Source organism: Carya illinoinensis, chromosome 7 (assembly GCF_018687715.1).
Source record: "Carya illinoinensis cultivar Pawnee chromosome 7, C.illinoinensisPawnee_v1, whole genome shotgun sequence".
Taxonomy (NCBI): domain Eukaryota; kingdom Viridiplantae; phylum Streptophyta; class Magnoliopsida; order Fagales; family Juglandaceae; genus Carya; species Carya illinoinensis.
The window spans coordinates 31618341-31643096 of NC_056758.1; the positions used below are offsets into that span (position 1 = coordinate 31618341).

Here is a 24756-nt window from a genome sequence, read left to right on the forward strand (position 1 = left end):
CAATGGTACAAGATTCTTGTAGCAATATGGCTTTCATAATTGTTTATTAATGTTAGTATTATATTATTATATACTACTTTTATTCTTAAAAAATACCTATATTTCTGCATATTTTCGTATAAAAAAAATACTCTATTAAAATAACTATTCAATATTGCCTAATCAGTTTGACAAAGCTCCATAGAATATACATTTTAAATTCAATTACACAAAGTCCTTAAAATCTATTTTAAAAGGTTGTGAAAAATCCAAACATGCCCTTGCAGAGAAAGAGGGAAAAAAAACACGTAAATACTAAAAAGCAGTAGACCCTCTTAGAATTTTGTGGCTTTGTTTGGACTGGAAGGACGTACTCTTCCAAGTAGTTGCCTACTTTTTCCACTTCAAACACGGATTTAAAAACGCAATTGTGCGTTGAAGCAAGTCCATGACGCCGTACGTGATCCTTTCATACGCACGCATCTTTCTAGCTGACGACTGAATAAATTTCCAAGTCAGAGTGGAAGCTTCTCCCACTACATAATTTTCTATCATCTGCCCTTATTTATAATTTAATCACCCTTTTTTCAAGTTGATCACAGAATAAAAAATGGGATGTTGTTTATATTAATGTTGTTAATTTTGACACTAGAGTTAGTCGCACGATTCTCAGCTAGCTTTTTTTTTTATACCATGGTGCAGCTAGCATATCAAATGTTGTAGACAACTCCACCCAAAAGCATGCCTGCCAGCCATATGATATGATGCCCCACAGACAAGAATCAGCTCTGCATATATATCTTTATGCAAAAAGTGATCGAAATAAAGAATTAAACTAAAGGTTAAAGCAGGATAGATGACAAAGTCAACTTGCATGCAAGGATTTACATTTTTGTAAAGAATGCAGCTGGGTTCGGATTATCATGAAGTAAAAGGCTGGGGCATTCTAGAAACTATTCAAAATGGATTCAGAATGGAACATGGAATATTATTATTCACTCTCTTTCTTGCCGACTTTGCACATAATGGAACTCCGAATTACATGTAGAAGAAGGGGAGCTAGACGTACAGCTACTTTTTTATTTTTTATGCTATAGAAATTTCAAGTTGGTTTCCTACCCCCACATCACATGCACAGCCAAAAGTAATGACAACGCCATTTAAGGTCTCATTTTAATAAATAGTTTAGATAAGGTGAGATAAGATATTTTTAATAATAATAAAATTTTTGAGTTAAAATAAAATGAAATAATTTGTTAAAAAAAATATGTATTTGAATAATGAGAAGAGATGAAATAATTTTTAATTTTTAAAATTTGAAAAAGATGTGAGTCTTACTATTTAAATTTTCAAACAAATTGTGCACTATTTTTTGTCAGATTTCACTGTTCACAAACTATTTATGCATTGTTAACATACTGTTTGCTATCAGATTTTACCATTTACATACTGTTCATAACTATTTATTTAAGTGAATATTTTGAAAATTTAAAGACAAAATATAGTTTATTTGAATAGAGAAAATTAATGTATGGTACAGATAAGATGACAATTATCTGTACCGTGTATCCAAACCGGGTCTAAAAGTTTACCATGAAATGGTGATTAACTTTCATTACAGTTCGGATGATATTTTTATAGTAATTTAGAGGTTCATGCAACTCGTTCACTTCTTGATTAAGTCTGGCTCTGTTCTTAACGGACTACTTATACCACACTAAATGCGGACTGCATGAGCAATCTAGCTCGATGTTAGGACATCTGAATCTACTAATTGGCATCTGAAAGTAGAAAAAAAAGCAATCACAAAGACCACAAGAAGATAAACAAGTTATGGTGAAGCTAGAATATTAATGGCGAAGAAAAATATGAATTAATTGCATTTTCATATACTAAAGAATGGTTCAGATATTTAGAGTTTCGATAATTAAAATCGAGAGTGAGACAAAAATAGACATGTGATACGGATCTTACAATATTTATGATATATACTTGATTAATTTCTCAATACTCAATAATAAATGTTTTAGGGCTTACTTTATATGTTTATATCTCTACTATAACCTCTACTAACTATAAGAAATTTAAATTCATTAATAACCATATAAAATGAGGGAAATATGTCCTTTTATATTTTCAAACTAACTAGAAACAAGTTATAGTGAGAAATAAACTCTTTTGTACGTATACTTAATAGTGTTATACTGTTATTGTTTTATTGATAATGGGTTTTTTTAACCTTGGTTTTGGGCTTAGATGTAGCTTAATTGTAGCCTCGATGGAAGGTTGGTTTTGGGCTTTCAATCCACGGGTTACCTATCTTTTTATTTTTTATTTTTCAAAAAAGGCAGCTATGCCAAGACATGCATGTTTTCTCTGGGAGGAACCAGGCTGAGTTAAAATTGGCCAACAATTGTAATATACATATATATATATATATATATTCAGTTTGGATTAAGAAATCTCTAAACTCATTTTAATTAATTATTATAATTTTTTTAAAATTTTTACATAAAATATAATAAATAATTCAATATTTTCAAATCTTAAAATAATAATAATATTAAAAAGTAATATTTTTAAAAATATTTTATTCAACTCATCTCATCTTAACTCACCATCCAAACCTAATTAACACCTCTCCCTCACATTTTTCCTTTTCTTTTAAACGGGAAAACACATGGAAGTAACAACACAGGGTTACAAAGATATTGTAAGGGAGGCACTAAAAAATTCCAGTCTCCCCGTGGCCTACTCTTTTTTTTTTTTTTTTTTCTCTCCTTTTTATTGACAGCGGGCATCTAGGAACAACGTTCAGATTAATCTCATGGATACACAAGCCTTTAGCAAAAAGTTTTTCTCAAGTACATCTTGAGTAATTTTAGAAAAAAATCATTCAATCCGATAACTTATGGAGATTATTTGCCCTCAATAAAATTTAAACCTTAGACTTGAAGGGCCATACCAAGTCTATTAGGTTTAGATAGTAAGTTAAGATGAAAGTTAAAAATTAAATAAAATATTATTTTTTACTATTATTATTATTTTAAAATTTGAAAATGTGGAATTATTTATTAAATTTTATATGAAAATTTGTAAAAATTATAATAATGAGATAAGATGAATTGAGATAGTTTTAGACTGTACAACAAGAAGCATGCAAAGATATGTTGAAAAAATAGTTTTATCTTTTAAATTAAATTATGTTATCATATGAGTGAAACATGACAATAAAAAATTTAAAATAGCTAATTTGATATTGAAATGTGAATGGAGAGGTAAGATGTATCGATCGGATAGCTATCATGATGTGAAGTTGTCTCTCTTATGTATTATTGATTCATGTTATTTTGGCACCGATCATTACAATTTGTGTGGAGTTTTGATCAAATTAATTACTTCATTATTGATCGATCCCCACGGCAAGCCGTGATTCCATTTTTTTTCCTTCACACCAAAGGAAGTAATTAAGAATAAATCCTTCCAAATTAACAACAAATATAAATAGTCAAGAGCCTAATGATCTCATAACATATGATCCAGTTCTTTAAATTGAAAACTTATGTTCGAAATCACTACCTTGTAAAATAAAAAATAAAAAATAATAATAATAATTAATTAAATGATGATAGACTTACTAGATATTGGCAGTGTGGGTAGAACTGTAGAAGAGAGGGAATTTGTAAGTTAAAAAACACGTATTCATTTCTAAGCACGCATTATAAACAGACCCAACAGCTAACTGATGCCCACTTACAATTACTTGGAAAGGACTTCTACGCCAACCCAAAATTATATTTAAAAAAAAAAAAAAAAAAAAAAAAAAAAAGGACAAAAAACTCTCGAAAGCTTGTTCCCCTTTCCCAAACAGCAACCCATCTTCTTCACATGATGCATCCTTAATTTTGGACAAAGGAATATGGTCATGATGTTGATTCTCGCTTCCACGTCTCTCATGACTTCAGGTTGATTCTCGCTTCCAAATGATCATCTCTTGACTCTCAGTTGATTATACAACGTACGTACGTACACACTTCATCCCCAGAAACATGCAGGATCTAAGCCGCTGATGGTGCTGTCATAAACTGAACAGCGCTGGCCTCCGAAAGAGCAGCCAAGAACGGCTGCATGTTGACTGCCTCTGCCTCACCACCCGTAGCTGTAGCTGCCGCTGGAGGCGTCGGCGGCTTCTTGTAGTCCAATGATTCATCATTGTATACATCCCACCACTTCTTCACTAGCACCTTAATGTCCTCTCTCTGCATGTTATCTTCTTTCCCTGTATACCTCCACGGCTTTGATCCCTGTCAATATATTTTCCCACAAATCAGGCTACAATTAATAACCAATCCAGATAACTAAAAATATCCATTAATCAGTGAGAAACACACACCGCTGCACAGTAGTGAACAACTTTCACTTTGTCAAGCTCCACATTTTCCGGGTGTCTCCACAACATAGCAAGTACGAGATTGTATACGAGTGGGATAGGCTTGTAAATATCTCTGAAGTATATGTTTAAGAAGTCCTGTAGAATATCAGTACCCATCAAATATGAGAACTAGCTAATTAAAGGACCATTAATAATCAAACCCAGAAATTATTATATAAGTTACTTAAAAAATAAATAAATCTGCTAGGCACAAGCAAATTTGAATACCAATTTAAGTACAACTAAATTTGAGTATCAATTTACCTAAAAAATAAATTTGAGTATCAATCTGCGTGCTTGATATCTTTATATTCAAAATTTAAATTCATATTAATTTTAATAAAATTTATTTTTTATCAATCAGATAGGTGCCCGTATTGGGATACAGAAACTCTTACAACTAAATTTTTTTTTTTAAAAAAAATAGTCAAATATTCCTCGAACCTGTTCAGCAAATGGAGTGGAGGGTGTGATTTTTAGGGTCTTCAAGAGGTCCTCGTAGATGGATAAACTGGGTTCGTAAACGAACATGCCGGCGTTGAAGTAGAGCGACGGTGGCCGGCCGAATCCGGCTGGCCACTTGACCTTTTCAGGGCACTGCTGGCAGTACCCGATCTTGTATTGCGGGGTGTGACTCCATGTTTTCTCGCAAAAGCAGTCCATCACCGCGTACAAATACCCATCCGGCAAATCAAAGAGGTGGTCGATGTTCTCAAACACCTGGATGTCCCCGTCCAAGTATATCATTTTACTGTATTCCACAAACTGCACCCAGATCAAAATATTCAGCATCCATAACGACCCAAAGAAAATTTATTTAAATTAATAAAAAATCATCATAAAAAAAAATAAAGCTGTTAATTTACTAATCGGGCACAAGTCATCAGAAGCCGAATGAAGTCAGCGTATGACATGACGAAAATAGTTGAATACAGAGGCCAGATCAGAATATTTTAATCATTTATAAAATATTAATTAATCTGTAATTATGTATATATATTATAAAGTTTGAACTTTAGAGTGAATATTACTCTGATATAAAAGATATTTACAATCTTAAAATTGTGCAACCATTCTTTTTAAAAAATAAAAATAAAATATGAGATTTATATAATTAAAAATTAATTAATTTTTTAATAATAAATTTTAATTTTTTTAAAATACTTACACAACATTTATCTACATGATTATGAGTAAAATAACTCATTAAATTGATAATATCATTTCTCATATATATATATATACAAATTAAATTACTGTAAATATATTAAGTAAAATTACTCATTAAATTACTGTAAATATATTCTCGTATATATATATATTCGTGTAACCAAAACTACGTAGTCATAAAACAAGAAGCCCGTCAAGATCCGCGCACAAAAGTGTCCATGACAGATAGCCACGTGTAAGCACGGGAGCATCAACCAAAACACCACGCGTAAAAGAGACAGCTGAAACAGCACCACATTATTGTATTCTAGTATTTTAGGTACCTCCCAGATACGGAGCTTGGAGTAGTTGATGACGTAGTAGGCCATGGCGAACTGGGTCTGGTTATCCGGCGGGTAAACGGGGTCGATCTCGCGGACTATGCAGCCCTGGGAGAGCAGGATCCGACGGTGCTCCTCCGGCACGTCTGGAAGCACCGCGACGACCAAAGGATACGGTGTTTTGACCTTCCTCAGCCCTTTGGCAAGCCCCACGACTCCCTTCACGTAGTCTCCGTTACCGGCCAGGAAAGTCACGTAGGCCCTGCTCGGCACAGTCACGGGTCTCGTGCAGTACCCGGCGGGTTTCATAGCCGACAGAACGAGCTCAGGAGCCATGTCAATATTATATTATAGTAGAAAAAATGAGGCCGGAGAGGCTCGAGATTAATGCTAACAATATAGGGATGGCTGGCTGTGGGCTTTCTGGGTTTTGGGGCGGTGCTTAATCTATACTAATATAGACATACATATAGCGGCGAAATGAAACGGAGATGAGGCCGAAATTCGGGTAAATTGGTCATACAATTCGAGATGGAGACACGTGTCTCTATCAGAGACCCGACGGTTGTTGAGTGGTTGCGGGAAAGTTCTGGACAAACTGTAGCTATCGGAAGAGACCCGAAGCTCTTTTTACTTATAAATAATGTTACGAAATGTCTAACTATCGTACAGTGGTTAAAAAATATATATATTTTATTAAAAAATTAATATTTTGAATAAATTTTATAATTATTTATTTTTATCAAAATAATTACGTTATGCTTAGATATTTACAACTGTAGCCCAACAGTCATGTTAAATATCCATTTTTTAATTTTCTTCTTTTTTCTTTTTCATATTTTTTAAACATATTTGAAAAATTTTAAAAAATAAAAAAAATACACTAATATACTAATTCTTACTTTCTTAACTATTAAAATAATAATAAAAAATTAAAATTCATGAAAAATTAAAATAAATAAATAAATACATGAGACATAATTTGGTAATATTTTTGGCGTTACTTTTATGTTCAATGTTTTCTGAAATTTCGGGCCCCAAAGTAAGCAAAACGTCTTGAAACTTGTTCAAGTTTTTGGCGTTACTTTTATGTTCCACGTATTTTTTTGGAGTTACATTTATGTTTGATATTCTATTTATTATTCATACATTACATTTTTATTATAAAAAAATAAAATAAACATAATGGGTAATATATAAAAATAATAAATAAAATTATTCATCAATTATATAAAACGTGATTTAATGTGTTATTATAAAATAAATTTAATAAAATCACGGGAAATTACTTTTCTGCAAGATCCGGCAATGCTATGATGCAGATGCCGTTTATAGACTTGTATATTTAGGACGCGTGGATTCTAACAGGTTCCACACATCAAATTCGTGGCTGAGTCTTGCCATGTCACGGAATCAAATTCAAGCACCAGAGGTTTCAGTCTAAGATCACGACACTTGTCCGTCATAACTGGACCCATGCCAGTGCCAGCTGGAACTTAACTGTTGTCCATCATCAACTTGAATTTTTTTTCTTATAAATGGGGTGGGTTTGCGGATTAAAATTTTTTATTTAGAGAATTAGATTTTACGTTATAAGATTATCAATTCTTAATAATTTTGAAGAATTATTTTAATTTTAAAAATTTTAATAAAAATAAATATATAATTTTATTATAATATAAAGTATTATATGAAATAAATTTATAAATTTATTTTTATAAAATATTTCTATAACTATAACACTGATCTTCTATAAATATTAGATCGGATCAAGTAGTGTCCTCATAGAATTAAACAAAAAAAGTTGATGGGTTTATTAATGAAATTTTTGTCAATGCATTATTATGAATATAATTTTGATCAGTTTCACGTGTGTTTATCTACTTTTGAGATCGAATGAGTGAGTGATATCGTGGCTCGAATTTGGCCAATCATAAGATAAATGAAAGCAACGATAAACTGTTAAAATGTCTTAGAGTTAAGAAGAATCAGAAGTCGATCGTCTGCAGCCTGCAAGGCCAAACTGTTAGGTCTAAGACCAACATATATACTCTTATGCTAATTTTAATTCGGACATATAAGACTTGTTTGATTATATAGTTAAGATGAAATGAAATGTGATTTTTGTTAAAATTTAAATAACATATTATTATAATATAATTTTTTTAATATTAATTTTGTTTTAAAATTTAAAAAAATTATAATGATTAGATGAGATAATTTAGTATTTAGTAATCAAATTAGGCCTTAAAGATCAAGTATGATGGTTGGCACGAGATACTGGACTTTAGCCACGTTCTTAATAAAATTAAATTAATTAATCTTTCTTAGCCCAACGAAAAAATTAATCATGGTTCTCAACAATCATGTGTCAATCTGCCTCAATTTAAAAACCTACACAATTCTTAGCACATTTTATATGTTACATGTGGGTACAGTGAGGAAAAGAGTGCTTTTAACTTTTAGTTGTGGAGTGCCGTCGATGGAGCAGTGCGACCAACCTTAACTATCTCAAGAAACCTTCTTCCTAATTTCTTATAATAATAATAATAATAATAATAATAATAATAATAATCATAATAATAATAATAAGAGAAGTATTATTTATATCTGTGAATGTCTGGGCCAACTTGCGCGCACCTTAACTAATTTCACGATATCCTGAAGTTAACAGTCAGGTAAACTTTTAGTGGTCTTGAAGGGACTCGAACTGGTGATCATTAATTTTATATGATTATATAAGCAAACTCGATATTTAACCAACTGAGCTACCCCTCAAAGTTATAAGAACAGTGTTATAACCACAAAAAGATTCTTCAAAAGTAAATTTATAATAAACTTACATGATTTTATATGAGACATTAGTTCTAATTTACAATAAAAATAACTTTACAATCTATCATACCAAATCAAGCAATGTTAATTTGTAAATTTATTTTTATAAATTTTTTTATGATGAAAACATTTCTCTAATAATAAAGAAAGACGTCTTTCCTCACACATTTCCTTTATATATATATATATATATATATATAATATATATATATATATATTAAAAATGGAAGACTTGCGATAAAATATGATGGTGGAGGTCAGGGTCGATGACTAGTACTTGGTGGCCTATGAGTATCACAAAAATTTAAGCTTATGATTGTTTAATTGTAGGTCGTATAAATATATATATATATATATATATTATATTGGCGTGACTTTGTACATTCCAAATTGACTGCTAAAAATACTGTTCAATTTTGTTTCCTCATACAATAATCGTGTTCAAAGTTTCAAATTGGAGTCGTGGGACGTGGGGGATGGCTATTTCTATTAATTATTGAGCTCATAGTTTTTGAAGCGTATATTTGCGGCCACAATACCCATGTGACTCGCATTTTATAAGCCTCTGTGAAATTATCAACGCGTTGGACTCACTTTATTGAAGGAGAGTGAAGTAAGTTTTAAAGGATATAAATAATTAAATTTATTTTTATCAATTTAAAATTTTGAGATAAATAGTAATTTTATGTATCCATAATATTTTTCTCAATTTGTGAATTTATTGTAACTACTTAATAGAATAAAATAAAAATATAACAATAAATATTATAAAACTCATCTTAGATGCGTATTCTTTTTTAATAATATAGGTCTTAGAGTTCCCATACTTCTTCTGTAGCATGGCGTGTTTACTGGCTTAGGAATTTTGCAAATATGGATCTTAATTCTCTAAATGAAAAATAATATTTACAGTTATTGGATTCATAAGTACCGTATAATTTTTTAAAAAATTAAGTAAATACAAGATTCAAATTAAAAAAAAAAAAAAACTAAATTTTTAATAATAAACTTTATTTTTTTTCAAAATAATTATGTGACGCTTGTACGCTTCACGACTATATATAATATTACTCATTTTAAATATATATCCCAAAGACAAGAATTAGATGGCAAGAGAAAATATATCATGACATAAAACTTGAATATAGAATAATATTAGATACAAACTCTAAATAGGAAAGTTTGACATAAATCTTTTTATAAAAAAAACAAAGGATCTTATTAAAAAAGAAAGATTTTTTTTTTTTTTTTTTTACATTTTTTACAATGAATTTGCCCCTTTTCATAAAAAAATTGTGCAGAATTGATCTATATAAAACTTTAATGATGAATCTTCTAATATATAGAGAGTGCTGCAAAACTGTCAACCAAAAGCTACCTTTTAGGCTTTGATTACGTAGTATCAACCACAATTAGGTGTGTTGTTTCTATGGGATGTGGATTTTCCATCACGAATGCAAATTCCAAGATATCAACACTGCAACTCCTAATAGTTGTTGACTTTGCCGCTGTAAAATCTTGCAACAGCTTTGACTTTCTACTTCCTTTCAACGATACCATCCTAACAAATATCTATTTTTGGGGTTAGGTGGCAGAATGAAATGAAGGAGGAGGCCGGGGGAGTTTTAGGGGTTTGCTCTAACGGGGTAAAAGCCTTAAGGCTCAGTTTGGATACTGCACCGTGCACATCTTATGTAGGAGGCCGTAGGTACTGCCTTGCTGTAGAGACGGTCGTGCTGTCGATGATGTTGGTTGTATCGCAGGTTGAGCTTTGACGAGTAGTACTTCAGTTTAGACCTTATATAGATAAGAGTTTTGTTACATATAAGTACAGTCGTACACTAATCTGCGTACTAATATTGATTTATTTATATTTAAAATTTAAATTAATACTGTTTTCACTAAAATCTATTTTTTGACCAATCACATTATATTAATGTACAGATTAGTACACAATTTACTTACAATTATACTTTCCCTATAGATAACGTTATACGTTGATGATGCGGTTGGTGGTGTTGAAATATATAAAATATTGATGGAGAATTTCCGTTTTGTATATAATTTGGAATATTTTGATAATTGTTTCTAAAGATAATTAAATTGATAAAAGAAATAATTAAAAGTTAGAAAAATAAATTAAAAAACTGACATGTAATTTTTATGTATTATAATCAATCATGCTACTTTAAACCATATCAATTTATTAAATAAATTTTATATTAACCTTAAATTGAGAAAACACTATTTTCGAAGTGGTATAAATGTATTTTTAACAATTATTTTTAACTACTTGTGTTGATAACGTAAAAAAGGCTCAACGGGCTGGAGGGAAAGAAAAAGTCATTCTCGACTCAGTAATGCTATCCAAGCCTCTATCGATATTGTTTGGAGCCCCCAACGATGTTCCGACGGGGTCATACAATGTCTGCGCGTACGTCCATGATAGTGAATAGAAGATTAGTGCAAGGGAGATAAAGAGAGATGAGCAACACATATTTATGTGATTCAGAATTGCATTTACGTCCACGGGTATTTGAGAAATTTATTATAATATTCTTATTTATAATGTCTCATGACCTCTCATTTCTCATTATATAATAGTGGTCTCAGATGTGTTCACTGGAGATGGAGACTTGCGTTGGAGCTCTCTTTCTGAGGATTCGATGAGGAGATGAAGCGAAAATTGGGAAAGAAGTGGAAACTGAGAAAAAAGAAGAAGTCGAGGCCCCCGTTTTCCTTCTGGCTGGAAGCTTTTTATATATCCTCTTATTACATGCATTGACCTGTAGTGATGAAACCCTATCCCTTAGCGTGCGCCAGTTTTATTTCTTTTCTCACTTTCTCTCTCATTTATTTTGAGACCTTCTACCATTTGCTCCCTATCCCATATTTTTCATTGTCATCCTTTGTCCTCTAGCACCCAAATAGGTTGAGTAGGCCTAGGATTTTACTCCCCTCCCAACTTGTTTATGTTTGTCAACTATTCATTTCAAATATATCTCCTCTCTCTCTCTCTCTCTAATGTAGTTTGAAGATTAGGGATAATTACGAAAAGGTAACATCATTAAAAAAAAATCTTAATTTTATATAATTACGTGGAATTGTAAAATAGTTATAAAAAAATTTATATTTTCAGACCCAAAAAATATATAAAAATATTTTATTTTTTAAAAAATATTTAAATGTATTTAAAAAAGTATGAAAAGAAAATTAAAAAAAAAAAAAGTTGAACTGGACGTCACGGCCACAGTAAGGCCTAGTGGTACAGTAACCCGGTCCTTATAAAAGTATCTAGCCCTTGGCCCAACTTCAGGGTGATGCATAAAACGCCGTCGTTAGATAGAGGTGCCTGGGCCCCAAACTTACTCCCAAACCTAGGTCCAACGGTACCTTTCTGATCAGTGCGAGCGAGCGAGCGTGCAAGTCTGGCGTCTGCGTCTTGCTCACCGTGAATCGAGCTTCTGAGTGAGTTTTGCTTAGTTCGCGAAATCCACTTCTGGGCCTCTCTTATTTGTACGGAATCCCTCTTATATCTCACCCAAATCAGAGAATAATACAAAGAAAAGGAAAGCAAATTTATTTATTGGCACAGCTGAGGATGATAATGATTATTCCTAGGTGCCTCTCCTTTCAACTGCAATTCAGGTATGCTCCCACACACCCATTACTCTCTCGGCTGTTTTGCTCCGAAAACCAATCCCTTAACGACGACGTTGAGAGGGTCTTTCGTGTGATCAATAGCTCTACCTCTTCAAAAAACTTGCAGCAGTCGTTGAAATCTTGTGGGGTTTTCCTCTCTAACGATTTGATTGATAAGGTCCTGAAAAGGGTCAGGTTCAGCCATGGAAGCCCAATCCATGCCTTGGAATTTTTCAATTATACTGGTAATAGAAGAGGGTTTTATCACAGTGCTTTTTCGTTGGATACAATGCTTTATATACTGGGTAGAAGCCGAATGTTTGATAAAATTTGGGATGTTTTAATTGAAATGCGGCAAAAGGATCGATCTTTGATATCCCCGCGTACTGTCATGGTGGTTTTAGCCAGAGTTGCTAAGGTATGTTCCGTTAGGCAGACTGTGGAGTCTTTTAGAAGGTTCAAGAAGCTCGTACCCGAATTTGATACTGGTTGCTTTAATGCGCTTTTAAGGACTTTGTGTCAAGAGAAGAGTATGGCGGATGCGAGGAATGTTTATCATAGTTTGAAGCACGAGTTTAGACCAAATGTGCAGACTTTTAATATATTGTTGTCAGGGTGGAAGTCCACGGAGGAGGCGGAAGGGTTCTTTGGAGAGATGAGGGAAATTGGTGTGATACCAGATGTTGTTTCGTATAATTGTTTGGTTGATGTGTATTGCAAGGGGAGAGAAGTGGACAAGGCTTATAATGTGGTTGAGAAGATGCGAAGTGAGGATATAACACCGGATGTGATCACATACACAAGTCTTATTGGAGGATTGGGGTTGATTGGTCAGCCCGATAAGGCTAAAGAGGTTTTGAAGGAAATGAAGGAATATGGGTGTTACCCGGATGTTGCAGCCTATAATGCTGCTATAAGGAATTATTGTATTGCAAAGAGGCTTGGCGAAGCCTATAAATTAATGGATGAGATGATATATAAGGGTTTAAATCCAAATTCAACTACATACAATTTGTTCTTCAGAGTTTTCTACTGGTCAAATGATTTGCCAAGTTCATGGAAATTGTACCAGAGGATGATGGATACCGGATGTTTGCCAAATACGCAGTCTTGCATGTTCCTAATTAGGTTGTTTAAGAGGCAGGAAAAGGTCGAGATGGCACTACGGTTGTGGGATGACATGGTGGAGAAGGGTTTTGGGTCATATATCTTGGTATCTGATGTATTGTTTGATTTGCTATGTGATATGGGAAAGTTGGTGGAAGCAGAAAGGTGTTTTATGCAGATGGTAGAGAAGGGGCACAAGCCAAGCCTGGTTTCTTTCAAAAGGATCAAGGTGCTCATGGAACTTGCAAACAAGCATGAAGCCCTGCAGAATTTGTCAGAGAAAATGGCCATTTTTGGGCGTTTGATCCATGTTCCTAAATGTGTAGACAGCGCAACAGAGACATTAGATTCGGACTTACTTCCAGTGAACCGTATACTTAAAAACTGACGCAGCAGAAGTTGTTGTCCTGAGCCCTATTAACCATTTTGAATTCTGAATTATGCAAAACCAAATGTAAAGTTTCTGCAATTTATCTGACTTTGGGATCGTGGACCTCTTCTGTGTCTCTTTGGATCACTGACTCGAAGCATTCCCATGCAGAGGTAGTTTTTGACATGATCGTGTAACTTAAAAACTGATTTATTTGTTTGTACTTGTATTCTTTGTTCATTCTCTAAATAAATTCTTTATTCCAACAGAACAAAGCACATGCCAAAAGGCAGCAAACATCCCTTAAACTTATCAGATTCAGAAAACAGGGATCCTGGCCTGAGATTAACTCGTAATATTTTCATGAGTAGGGTTTAAACACAGGACACTTCACCGGAGGCAAGGGAGTTTCATGTGGAGACCATGTTTGGGGAGTTGGCTTGTAAAAATCCGTGTCAAGAAGTGCGCAGCTCTACAACCTTCAGCGTATACCTGATTTAATGGGAGACCTGCCTCTCGCGTATGAGTAATCTACAAATGGGAGTAGACATCAAGGAATTTTCTGGTTTAAGCGTTCAGCTGTTGAAAGCTTGTCCTAATTTCTATTCAAAACAGCAGTTTTCTTAAGTGAGATGATCACCTTACCTCGTTTGTATATTTTTGATGCCGAAGCTCCCATTAGTCTGTTAAATGTATTGCTGTGTTTTCTATTATCATGAACTTAGAAGGTGTAGTAGTGCCCAATTTTCTTCCTATCTGCGCGCACACATGTTCTTGACGAGATTTCAGAACTGGTTGTAAATTTGTAACCCATGATAGATATCCAACTTTGCAAATGAATTCTCCCCTATGTCTAATAAAGACACGAGGAATAATTGTTCAGGCAAAGAAAATTAGGGAGGGGAAGCTATAACAATTAGGTAGTTATGATCTATCCCTAAAACAACTGAAAGCTCATCTGTGGGGAAATAGCTTGGATAATGTAGGTTCAGAATGACCCGATGGAAGAGTTCGAAAGTGACTTTGAGAAAATGAATGCCACCAGAATTTTGTCAGCCCTCATTCTGATGCAGATTCTACGCTCCTGATAAATTCTTCCAAAGCTTATGTTGGGTTCTAGTATCGTTTTCTTCTACTAGTTTGACATCAAACACAGCAGAGATGATTGCTCTTCAGTTTCCAACAAAAGGTAAATGCCATTACATTCACATGACAACTGTAAATACAATCCTGTCCAGAATGTCGAGGTGATAATATCGAGAAAATTTTTAAGAATTCTTCTGAAACTACAAGCAATAAAGATGTGTCTGCAAGGGTAACTATAATCCGGTAGAAAAGGTCACTAAACAGGATAGCGAGTCCAGAACATTAAAGAAAGAAATGCAACTTATATTCCAGCAGTCGTTGCAACCTAAAACTTAGAATCATGCCATCTATGCCTGCAATTACGTAGATAAACAAATAAAATTAACCAAGAAGGAAGAAAAACAAAATCCAGGTATTTACAAAAGCTGAAAAGTGCCAAGGTAAATGTAATATTATAAGAGCATGACTAACCTTATTTGCAATATTGTTCGAGAGCCAGTCAAGTCCCTCATAGAGCCCTTCACCAGAAGTGGCACATGTGCTCTGGATATACCTGCAATGAATTTTGGACATGGTTACAGAAGGGCTGAAGAGAGAGAGAGAGAGAGAAGCCAAAATTTTTCTCACCAGTGACGTTGACGGAGGGAGTGAAGGCCAAGCTTATCAGTTATCTCAGCAGCATTCATGGCATTAGGGAGATCTTGCTTGTTTGCAAACACTAGCAGCACTGCATCCCTCAACTCATCCTGACAAAGCAACAAACAATAACAATATCAGACATATGAAGCAACATTTGAAGTCTTCTAAATGGTGCAGCTTCTTGTACCTCATTTAACATTCTGTGCAGCTCATCCCTAGCTTCAACTACACGGTCTCGGTCGTTGCTATCAACCACAAATATAAGTCCTTGGGTGTTTTGGAAGTAATGTCTCCACAAAGGACGGATCTAGAAGGAAAAGATTCAAAATCACCCACTAATGTCATTGAGAAGCACAAGATTGTACAGTACCTTAATCCATTATGACAGATAATATGCCATCTGAATATTCAGGTGATGTGATCTAGAGAGGTCTGATTTCAATTATTGTGCCTCGGCATTATGATTAATAATATCGGATGAATAAAAAAATATAAGGAAAGCAAACACCCTGCATCTTATCGGATGGCTTGCAAAGATGCATTTGGGCGTAAGCCAAATCAAGAGAATACGCCTAGTTGTAGGTTTTGCATAATTCCACGTGCAAAAGTGTAACAAATAGTAAGAAACTTTTTATACATACCTTGTCCTGACCACCAACATCCCAAACGGTGAAGCTGATGTTCTTATATTCCACAGTCTCCACATTAAATCCTGATCAAATAACATTTGTGTTTGATACATAACAAAATTTCAGTAAAAAGCACAAAAGGCACAGACCATTGTACTGTCAAGACAAGCAAATTGTTTCCACATAATAAAATTAATTTTTCGGACAAACACAAGATCTCTTAAGCAGACAAAAAAAAAAAAAAAATCATCTTGAATCTTGATTGCTAAATCTACTTCAGCAAGAGTTAATTGTTAATATGGATATGCTAACATCATTCACAAAAACGATTTCCACCTCAAATGGCTTTTTGAAAATCCTATAACCAATATCACTTTTTAAAAAACTCGCCATAAACAGTTTAAACAAAGAAAAAGAAGCAGAAATAAGTTTATCTACATTAATCAATAAAACCCATTTATTTATCGACGTTGGACTTACCAATGGTAGGAATGGTGGTGACAATTTCTCCCAGCTTGAGCTTATAGAGAATGGTGGTCTTACCAGCGGCATCAAGACCCACCATGAGTATACGCATCTCCCTCTTAGCAAACAGACGACTGAAAAGCTTTGTGAAAGACAGCCCCATCTTTTTCCCTTAATGGTATTCTATATCCAGACATCCCAATTTCATGTCATTAACTTCGCCCAGACCCCCAGAAGTACATTTCTTAGAAAATGCAATAGCTACCACAACTCTTAAACAAACAGTGAACAAGTTGAAATATACACGTGAAGTACAGATTATAAAACGCATATTAAGCAACATAGAATATAATATAACTAGAATTAGCATTAGAATTTAGATCCAATATTAAGTTTTCGGTTAAGCTGATGTCTCAGATCTCCCTAACAGTTTCAGAGTATCTGGTCGTGTGCGCTCCCCTTGCAGTCGGAGCAGGAAGGCCTCGTAATAGAAACACGATCACGAGTGGGGCCACACGACCCAAAAAACGTCACCAAACCGGTTCCAGGCTTCATCTAGTCAGTATCAGAACAGGAAGGAAAGGCCAAATTTATTCGGGAAAGAACCCTGATCCAACGGGACCCGATCCAACAGCGGAGAACCTGAATTCTGAGGTAAACGAAATCTAGAACCTAGATCAAAGCTAATGATTTCAAAATAAAAAGAAAAGCATAAAAGGATTATATAAATAGAAGCATACGGCAAGAGATCCAAAGGGAATTCGAAAGTTAATAGAGGAATTAACGATGTAGATCGAAAATTTATTTTGACCAAAATAATAATCACAGAATGATATATATATCGCAAGGCAGTCACACCACATGAATAGGAAGATATGAAAAGTGGTCAGGTAAACTAATCGAGGGAGAGATAGAAAGGAAAGGACTTGCCTGAGACCTGAGAATGAAAACAGAGGGAGATCTACCCCTCTCGCTCCCTCGCAATCCCTCCAATGAAAATAGAGAGAGATGTTCTTCGCAAATCGCAACGATGCTTTCCACTTTCTACGGCAAATGAGGGACGTCTTTATTTATACAGCAGAAGTCACGGCGATACAGATATTTAAATTTTTTTTCACGCTTTCCTTTTTTAATTTTTATTAAGAGTAATTTTATTCATAATCTCAATTTTTATTAATTTCTATTATTCTTATTAGATAATTAGAAATTATTTATTCTATTTTATTTATAAATCCATTAATTATCTATAAAAAAAATAATAAAATGTCATGATTTTATCTCTTTATTTTGATCGCTCATATATTTATTTATTTATTTAAATTTTTTTATTTAATAGTTAAAAAAGTGAATATTAATATATATACAAAATACTAAACATGTTATTCTGCATTCTCAAAGTTGTCATCCCAGTCAATTATTAACGTAGAACATTTAAAATTATTATCAAGTTTAAGCAGTAAACAGTTTAAGCAGTAAACATAAAAAGCCATGTAAACTATGATATATCAGTAAATGTGATTAAAGATCTCTAAATCTAAGATGACAAGTAACATTGCTCATAAAACAATAGGATAAAATAACGAATTATTAATATGGTCTCACAATCATGAAATTATATGATTTGAGTAGTGTTATTTGTACTTATAATTTTACGTACAAACTCATTTTATTAATTTTCTCTTTAAATTTAAATTTAAATTTCAAATTTTATAATTTTAAGCATATTAATAATTGACACATCAATATGTATTATTACGTAAGAAGTAAGTACAAATAACATTTTCCTATGATTTAAGTAGGTTTCTTCAATATCAACTACAGAAAAATAATAGGAGGATTGGTGACAATGCTAATTGTCCCATCTGCAATTTAGAAAGTGAAACTATAATGCATACTCTTTAGCAATGTCCAGCTGTGAATGATGTGTGGACTGAGAATGGAACTGCAGTGCACAAATGGCCAGCTGTTGGGGAGGACTTCGTGGATCTGTGGGACAAACTGAGTGCAAATCTTAGGATTGTAAAAGTAGAGGAAATGGCAGTTATTCTAGGGGGAATTTGGCACAGAAGAAATAAAGTAGTTTTTGATAACCTGTTTGATAGTACATCTCAGGTAATCAACATTTCTTTAGCAATACATAAAGAGTATAAAGAGGAACAGGAGAAGAAAGATGATATGATGAGAAGAGAGGTACAAATAACAGAACTTGGAAGAAACCTGTAGCAGATTGGGTTAAGGTCAATTTTGATGCTGCAATCGATGGGGAGCAGCAGAGAGTGGGACTAGTAGTCATAATCAGAAATTGTGAAGGGGAGATAATGGCTTCTTGTTGTGAGCTTCTTAATATGGTGTCTCAGTCAGTGGAAGCTGAAGCTTTAGCCTTGAGGAAAGCTGTCGAACTGTGCATAGATATGGGTTTTAGCAAAGTTATATTTGAAGGGGATGTTCAAGTGGTAATAAAAGCAGTGGAAAGTGCAGAAGAAAATTAGACCTGGTGTGGACAGATAATAGAAGATGTGAAGAAGACTTTGCAGGGCATATACAGCTGGAAGATTAATTTCTTAATGAGAGAGGGCAATGAGGTAGCACATCATTGGGCCAAACTGACTTTGTCATTGGAAGAGATGCAGATTTGGGTAGAAGAGGGACCTGAAGTAATAGTCAACTTGATTAGTGATGAAAAGCAATGTAGTGACTGATTATTTATGAATGAAATTTATCATTTTATCCCAAAAAAAAAAAAAAAAAAAAAACTAAAACTAAAGAAAAATACACATTCGCTAAAATTATTCCTTTTTTCCCTTCTTGGTTTTGTTTTTTTTTTTAAGTTTTCATTTATAATACGTTCTAGTAATCATAAGATCATAGTTAGTATATCTAAAAAAAATAAAAAAAGGATCATAATTGGGTAGCTTTAAATCAGTAGAACCCTCCATAGAGTGCTCAACGATTCAAGGAGCATTATGCTGTTCTCTTTCATTATGCTGTTCTCTTTTCTGGCATTCATCACAGAATCATGTTATTCTCTGATGCTGGAGAGATATCCCGAATCAACTTATAACAAAGAGAGAGAAATTGACGATGCAAGGCTGCTAGATTCGATACTGATATACTTTTGTGTATGGAGAATGTCAAAATTGTGCACAAGACCCTAATTTCAATCAACTATTTCCCCACTTTGAATAATCGATTTAAATTTTTGTTTATTGGGTCATCTAGAGCATTTTCTGCTCCATTCATAATTTTCTTTTCTTGCATGCATTTCCTTTATAGGTTTCAATTTCATAAGTTTTCTGTTCTTAACAGCCGCTAGAATAATTCCATCTCTACAAGGCGTTAGAAATAGCTTATGTATTATGGTTCTTCAGGTCTCATTGGGCTTTCGGTTCTCAAATGCTACTGTTGTTTAGAGAGAAGACTGGTCTTTCCTTTTATTTCCATTATTCGCAAGAGAACTCTAGGAAAACAAAGTAGCACGAGCTTCTAAGCTCTAAAGGAGGAGCAGGGAACTGAGCTGGGGTTGTCTAGACCAGGTTGCAGAAAAGAAAAGGAACAGTCTTTAGATGCTAATCTCGACTGCTCAATTCAACCCTTCAACAGGTCGTGCAGTAGCAGACATGTCAGCTCGCCCTCCTGTCATTCTCTCTGCCTTCTCCCCGCGCTCCCCTGGAAATCAAACATTGAAGATAAGTTTGGAACATTTTGAGGCGGTAATTCAGACAAGGAAATGAAATATCACAATTATGAGCATTCAAAAGTGCAACGAGTTACCCGTGCGAATTCTTATCACGTCTGACACAGGCACCACTGCACAATCAATGAAAACACATTCCAAGTCTTTTATTAGAATAACTTAAGCCATCAAGATAAACAAATAACTCAATTATAATGGGAAACCCCATTACAAGTACATGGGTTTCTCTCTGTAATACTGGCCAGCCTGAAACAACTTGGCTCACCTACCATCCCACACTTCAAATACTAGTCACTTCGGTTGGACTTTGACTAAGTAATTTGATGCAAAATGTTTCACATGTTGAGATGGTACTAATGCAGCCATACAATCTGATAAGTAGGAATGTTAAAGTTGGAATTATCTTTCAATAAATGTATGATCAAATCACTTCTGTTCTTTTTTTGCCAGGCAATTTTTGTAGGGGCATAGAGCCCCGGCTGTGGGTTGCATCCCATATCAGAAAACCTTACCTTAAAGGACAGAGGGATTTATCCCCCCCACCCACGCCCCGCCCCACCCCAAAAAAAACAAAGCACCTATCACTGTTTATTTTAAAAGCATATCTATCCAAGTTTTCCCTCATTGAGAGGAAAAAAGAACTGTTTCCCTGAGTATCATATTAAAGTAGGTTATGCAACTACCATGAGTATGTTCTCAATGGTACTTTTCCCATATTCACTCCTACTTTCTCTGTGGCTAGTGTAAGCAGCATCATTTCAGATTTCTGAACAAAGATGTCTTCCAAAGAACTGCAGAAATTTCATCAACCAATAGAGCAAGGAAAAGAAGAACAATTGAGCTTTTACTTGTGTTTGTCGGTCTGACATTTCTTTCCCCAAATGACCTTACCTGGGCTTCAAATTCAGTAAAAATGAGAGGTGTCTCTAAGAAATGCAACTTTAATTCATTTCAAAATTAGTGCCCGAAATATAACAAACTCTCGGAAGCTGCAAACATGATCTAACATAATGCATTTGGTTATTACTAAAACCAAAGAGAAGGCAATGGATAACTCCATGAAAACATAGTAAAAAATACAATAGATATAGAAACAAGCAAATCACTCAGATAACTTTACATAAGTAGCCTACCAAGAAAGAAAAAATAAAATTAAAGCTGCTAATAGAACAAAAGTTCAAACATTAGCTTTAAGGTTGAAAAAAAAAAAGGAAATTTAAGGCTTCCAAGTCTACTCATCAAAACTAACAAAGAAACTTACCAAAAATTTTGCCATCACCAATCTCACCAGTCCTTGCCTCCTTAATTATCTCTTCCATTACTGCCTCAACCTAAGAGAGGACGGCATGTAGGTATCAATTAGTAATAGTATAGTGACAAAATATATCACAATTTTTTTCCTTAGCAGAAATGTGATGAATAGTCAACTTAGTTGCTAGGGAATTAAAGGTTTAGTTTCTAGTCCATAGAACAAAGTTAGAGTCTTAATACCTGATCTTTGCTCACTACAATTTCCATTTTAACTTTAGCAACAAAGTTGTCTTCAGAAAATTCAGACCCTACAGAATACAGATTAATAAACAAAACATTTTAAAAAAGAGCTTAGTGATGATATAAGAAAGAGCAGAAATAAAAGTAAGTGAGACCAAACAAAAGAATTCTTTGTTTAGTACCAAAATAGACGAACAAGCAAACAAAACAACCAACAAAAGTGATATTCAAAGTGAATGAAAAATGCGAGTATAAGTCACCAGTTAATGAAACACTTGATCATTTCAGATCTAACAGATTGGATTCATGCAGTGTGAATACAGGAGAGGGTGCAAAATTGAGAAAATGAATTATCTTCATTAGAGATAAGTCAAAATTCACCAATCTAATCAGTAAATCTCCAACCATAATCAGTCAAGTTAACACCTATAAAAGATAGACTTACCACCCTGCCTTTCTGGTGAACCACCTTGAGCACCAAAGCCCCGAACATCAGATACCGTAACACCGCGAATGCCCATTTTCAGCAGAGCCTTTATTTTTCAGAAAAGAAACACAAGTTACTTGCACATCAACCAATTAAGTAGATTAGTCAAAATCATGGTAGAAAGAAAGTCAATAATTAAAGAAGAAATGTGAAGCCAAATATTGCCTAATACTATGGTGTACAAGGATAAAGGTGTGTTGCTATTTGACTTTAGCACTGTGTCTATACAAAAGTTTGAAGAAGTTCAAAAATCTATGAAAAAAGCATATGGCCAAATGGTGACCAAAGGCATCGTTATGTAGCAGTAGGGTTAAGTTATGGTTTTGTTGATAAATATGACATGTATATAGACATATGGTGGAAAGTCACTAATAGTTTCCTTTAATACTATTATAATAATTGCCATGTGCGGATGTTATAGTTGACTACCAAATAATTCTTGTCTAGTAGTAACCACCCCACCATTTAACCTCTTCCACAGATAGAGGTTACGTGTTACAATCTCAGGACAAGTTTCTGGAGTGTCATGTGCGGTTACTGGTCTGAAACTTTTAAGGAACTTCTAGAAATGATCAACTAATTCTGTTACAAGAAAGCAATCATTTATATGTGTGGAAAATGGGATCAGATAGAGCTTGTCGTGACGCATATTGGCATTCTACTTTGTTCAGTTGACCCAGAACATTTGGCAAGATCCAGATTTCTGCTCGGTAAAGTATTACACAGTTCCCATAAACAGTTAAGAAATCCAAGGAAAGCAATCTGTGGCCCAAAAGCTTAAATGATTTTGTCGCTTCACCAGGTGGTGGTAATTACTTAAGTGAACTAACCGAATTTGCATGGAATATTTAAGAGCCACCTTCCAGCTGCTACAGATTGCAATGCCAAATAATGGCACTAAACCAACCCCCCCCCCCGGCGGCAAAAGAGTACCTGGGCTGATCCTTGACCTAACTAGGATCTTGCCCCCAGTCTAAAGCAGTGGTCACCAGAGGAAGGACATAACTTAATCTAGAACTTCATATGGGACTTAGGTAACAGCCTATATTTGGTTCTTTTGACAAGCTGGTACACGACCTCAAAATTCAGAGCGCCAAGAAAATGAGGGCTCTGCTTGATATGAAACATGTCTTGATTAACAAAGTTATCTAAATGTTATTTTATCTGATTTGGCATCCTTCATCTTATCATCTCAAACTGAAAACCTCAACTTTGCAGCACTCCATTCACCGCTTATCACATAGCGTCATGTGATAGTACCATTCTGTGTCCTGTGAAACCTCCCATCACCATCTACATGTAATTTGTGTAGCTTGCAAACTACTTTTCCAAAGTATCTTTACCACGAAGTACCACTGACCTTCACAGCATGAGATTTTGGAGCCTTTAAAGGTTATAACGCATGGAAAATGCATCCATGAAAACATTGAGGGATATCGACTGATTTGATCGTGACAGGAATGCATGTAAGAAATTGAAGGCATATTGAGAAAAGAGTGCTTGAAATTACTAGTAATCAGTTAAACATATCTCAGCTATGAATTTATCGAATACCTTAATTGCATCATTTTATAAATTTTGCAACAGAAAACCAAAAAGTCAACTTAAAGGCCATTGATGCTTACCGAAGAGACCAACGGGACTCGCCAGGACCTATTTCGTCCCAAATTCAGCAGCAAGACAAAAAAAAAAAAAAAAAAAACGAAAACAAAGTTAGACATGGCCAACTCAATAAGATCATTCAACGACAAATATAAAATATCATAACCACGAATTCAGAAAAATAGCTACAAATGCATGCACGCTTCACAAGTCATAAACGCCCCCAAAAAGGAACATAATACATCACATGCACGAAACGGAAAACAAATCGGGTTTCCGAGAAACAGAAAGCACCTCACAATAGCTTCCACTTTGTAAAACTTCGAGTCTGGGACATAATCTAAAAGCAAAGCAAAAAAGTAAGTATCAATACTTTGACAACCAAGAAATGATCTGCAACATTGATCCGAAACCCATGAATATATTATATCATAGTATTGCTAGATTGTGTGTGCTAGACAAACCAGGAGAGCTCTGGGCTCTGATTATGGGCATAATTGAGGTATTCCTCGAGAGTTTCAGAGTCACATTGAGCCGAGAAGGAAGGCCGGAGTCTCCGAACTTGGGGCGCAGGAGCGAGGAGGAAAAGTCCATGAGTGGGAGTTCCTTGACGTGGGAATGGAGGAGGCCAATCGCGCCCGGTTTTGCCATCGTAGCCATGGCTGACTTCTGACTGGCTGTTGTTGGAGCTGGAGCAGAGAGTCGGGGGCACTGTCCCTATTGTCTCGCAGTTAACGCTGAAGGCCCTTCGGAGGAAATTAGAGTTAAATAAATGCTTTGGGTTCGGCTTTGAACTAACGCATGGACT

At 34.4% G+C, this 24756-nt stretch overlaps 4 protein-coding genes across 6 annotated transcripts; 1 reads left to right on the forward strand and 3 right to left on the reverse strand.

The window, feature by feature from the left end:
• Nucleotides 1-3658: 3658 nt before the first annotated feature.
• Nucleotides 3659-6353, reverse strand: LOC122315560 (galactinol synthase 1-like). Its single transcript, XM_043131538.1, has 4 exons — nucleotides 5905-6353; nucleotides 4856-5176; nucleotides 4373-4507; nucleotides 3659-4283 (listed from the first exon to the last, which is right to left on the reverse strand). The coding sequence occupies exons 1-4, from the start codon at nucleotides 6235-6237 to the stop codon at nucleotides 4038-4040; spliced, it is 1035 nt and encodes a 344-aa protein (XP_042987472.1). The 5' UTR covers nucleotides 6238-6353; the 3' UTR covers nucleotides 3659-4037.
• Nucleotides 6354-12106: 5753 nt separating this feature from the next.
• On the forward strand, nucleotides 12107-14610 carry LOC122315559 (putative pentatricopeptide repeat-containing protein At1g02420). 2 transcript variants are annotated; one of them, XM_043131535.1, is made up of 2 exons: nucleotides 12107-14028; nucleotides 14125-14610. In XM_043131535.1, exon 1 carries the CDS (start codon nucleotides 12338-12340, stop codon nucleotides 13871-13873), a length of 1536 nt encoding a protein of 511 aa, XP_042987469.1. In that variant the 5' UTR covers nucleotides 12107-12337; the 3' UTR covers nucleotides 13874-14028; nucleotides 14125-14610. The 2 variants fall into 2 exon arrangements, with proteins under 2 accessions (XP_042987469.1, XP_042987470.1); XM_043131536.1 differs by having other exon boundaries at nucleotides 14227-14610.
• Nucleotides 14611-15031: 421 nt separating this feature from the next.
• LOC122315561 (ADP-ribosylation factor-like) lies at nucleotides 15032-17757 on the reverse strand. Of its 2 annotated transcripts, none has more exons than XM_043131539.1 (7): nucleotides 17605-17757; nucleotides 16690-16857; nucleotides 16222-16292; nucleotides 15768-15887; nucleotides 15569-15687; nucleotides 15413-15494; nucleotides 15032-15294 (listed from the first exon to the last, which is right to left on the reverse strand). In XM_043131539.1, the coding sequence occupies exons 2-7, from the start codon at nucleotides 16835-16837 to the stop codon at nucleotides 15289-15291; spliced, it is 546 nt and encodes a 181-aa protein (XP_042987473.1). In that variant the 5' UTR covers nucleotides 16838-16857; nucleotides 17605-17757; the 3' UTR covers nucleotides 15032-15288. The 2 variants fall into 2 exon arrangements, with proteins under 2 accessions (XP_042987473.1, XP_042987474.1); XM_043131540.1 differs by having other exon boundaries at nucleotides 17612-17751.
• A 2253-nt stretch (nucleotides 17758-20010) lies between these two features.
• On the reverse strand, nucleotides 20011-24738 carry LOC122317072 (nitrogen regulatory protein P-II homolog). The gene is made up of 8 exons (XM_043133975.1): nucleotides 24413-24738; nucleotides 24243-24288; nucleotides 23972-23999; nucleotides 22305-22392; nucleotides 21860-21927; nucleotides 21630-21699; nucleotides 20446-20481; nucleotides 20011-20340 (listed from the first exon to the last, which is right to left on the reverse strand). The coding sequence occupies exons 1-8, from the start codon at nucleotides 24606-24608 to the stop codon at nucleotides 20255-20257; spliced, it is 618 nt and encodes a 205-aa protein (XP_042989909.1). The 5' UTR covers nucleotides 24609-24738; the 3' UTR covers nucleotides 20011-20254.
• Nucleotides 24739-24756: the final 18 nt, after the last annotated feature.

Bases quoted from the DNA above. Each gene is read 5' to 3' on its own strand.
- LOC122315561 (XM_043131539.1), bottom strand. From the start codon at position 16,837: ATGGGGCTGTCTTTCACAAAGCTTTTCAGTCGTCTGTTTGCTAAGAGG. The intron at 15,888-16,221 runs GTATGTATAAAA...TTTTCCTTCTAG, and splicing joins ATGTTGGTGGTCAGGACAAG to ATCCGTCCTTTGTGGAGACA. The intron at 15,495-15,568 runs GTGAGAAAAATT...AATTCATTGCAG, and splicing joins TCCCTCCGTCAACGTCACTG to GTATATCCAGAGCACATGTG.
- LOC122317072 (XM_043133975.1), bottom strand. From the start codon at position 24,608: ATGGCTACGATGGCAAAACCGGGCGCGATTGGCCTCCTCCATTCCCAC. The intron at 22,393-23,971 runs GTAAGCATCAAT...TGAAAAATAAAG, and splicing joins GAGTCCCGTTGGTCTCTTCG to GCTCTGCTGAAAATGGGCAT. The intron at 21,928-22,304 runs GTAAGTCTATCT...TGTATTCTGTAG, and splicing joins TTCACCAGAAAGGCAGGGTG to GGTCTGAATTTTCTGAAGAC.
- LOC122315559 (XM_043131535.1), top strand. From the start codon at position 12,338: ATGATAATGATTATTCCTAGGTGCCTCTCCTTTCAACTGCAATTCAGG.
- LOC122315560 (XM_043131538.1), bottom strand. From the start codon at position 6,237: ATGGCTCCTGAGCTCGTTCTGTCGGCTATGAAACCCGCCGGGTACTGC. The intron at 5,177-5,904 runs GTACCTAAAATA...ATCTGGGTGCAG, and splicing joins CCAAGCTCCGTATCTGGGAG to TTTGTGGAATACAGTAAAAT. The intron at 4,284-4,372 runs GTGTGTGTTTCT...ATATATTGACAG, and splicing joins TTGTTCACTACTGTGCAGCG to GGATCAAAGCCGTGGAGGTA.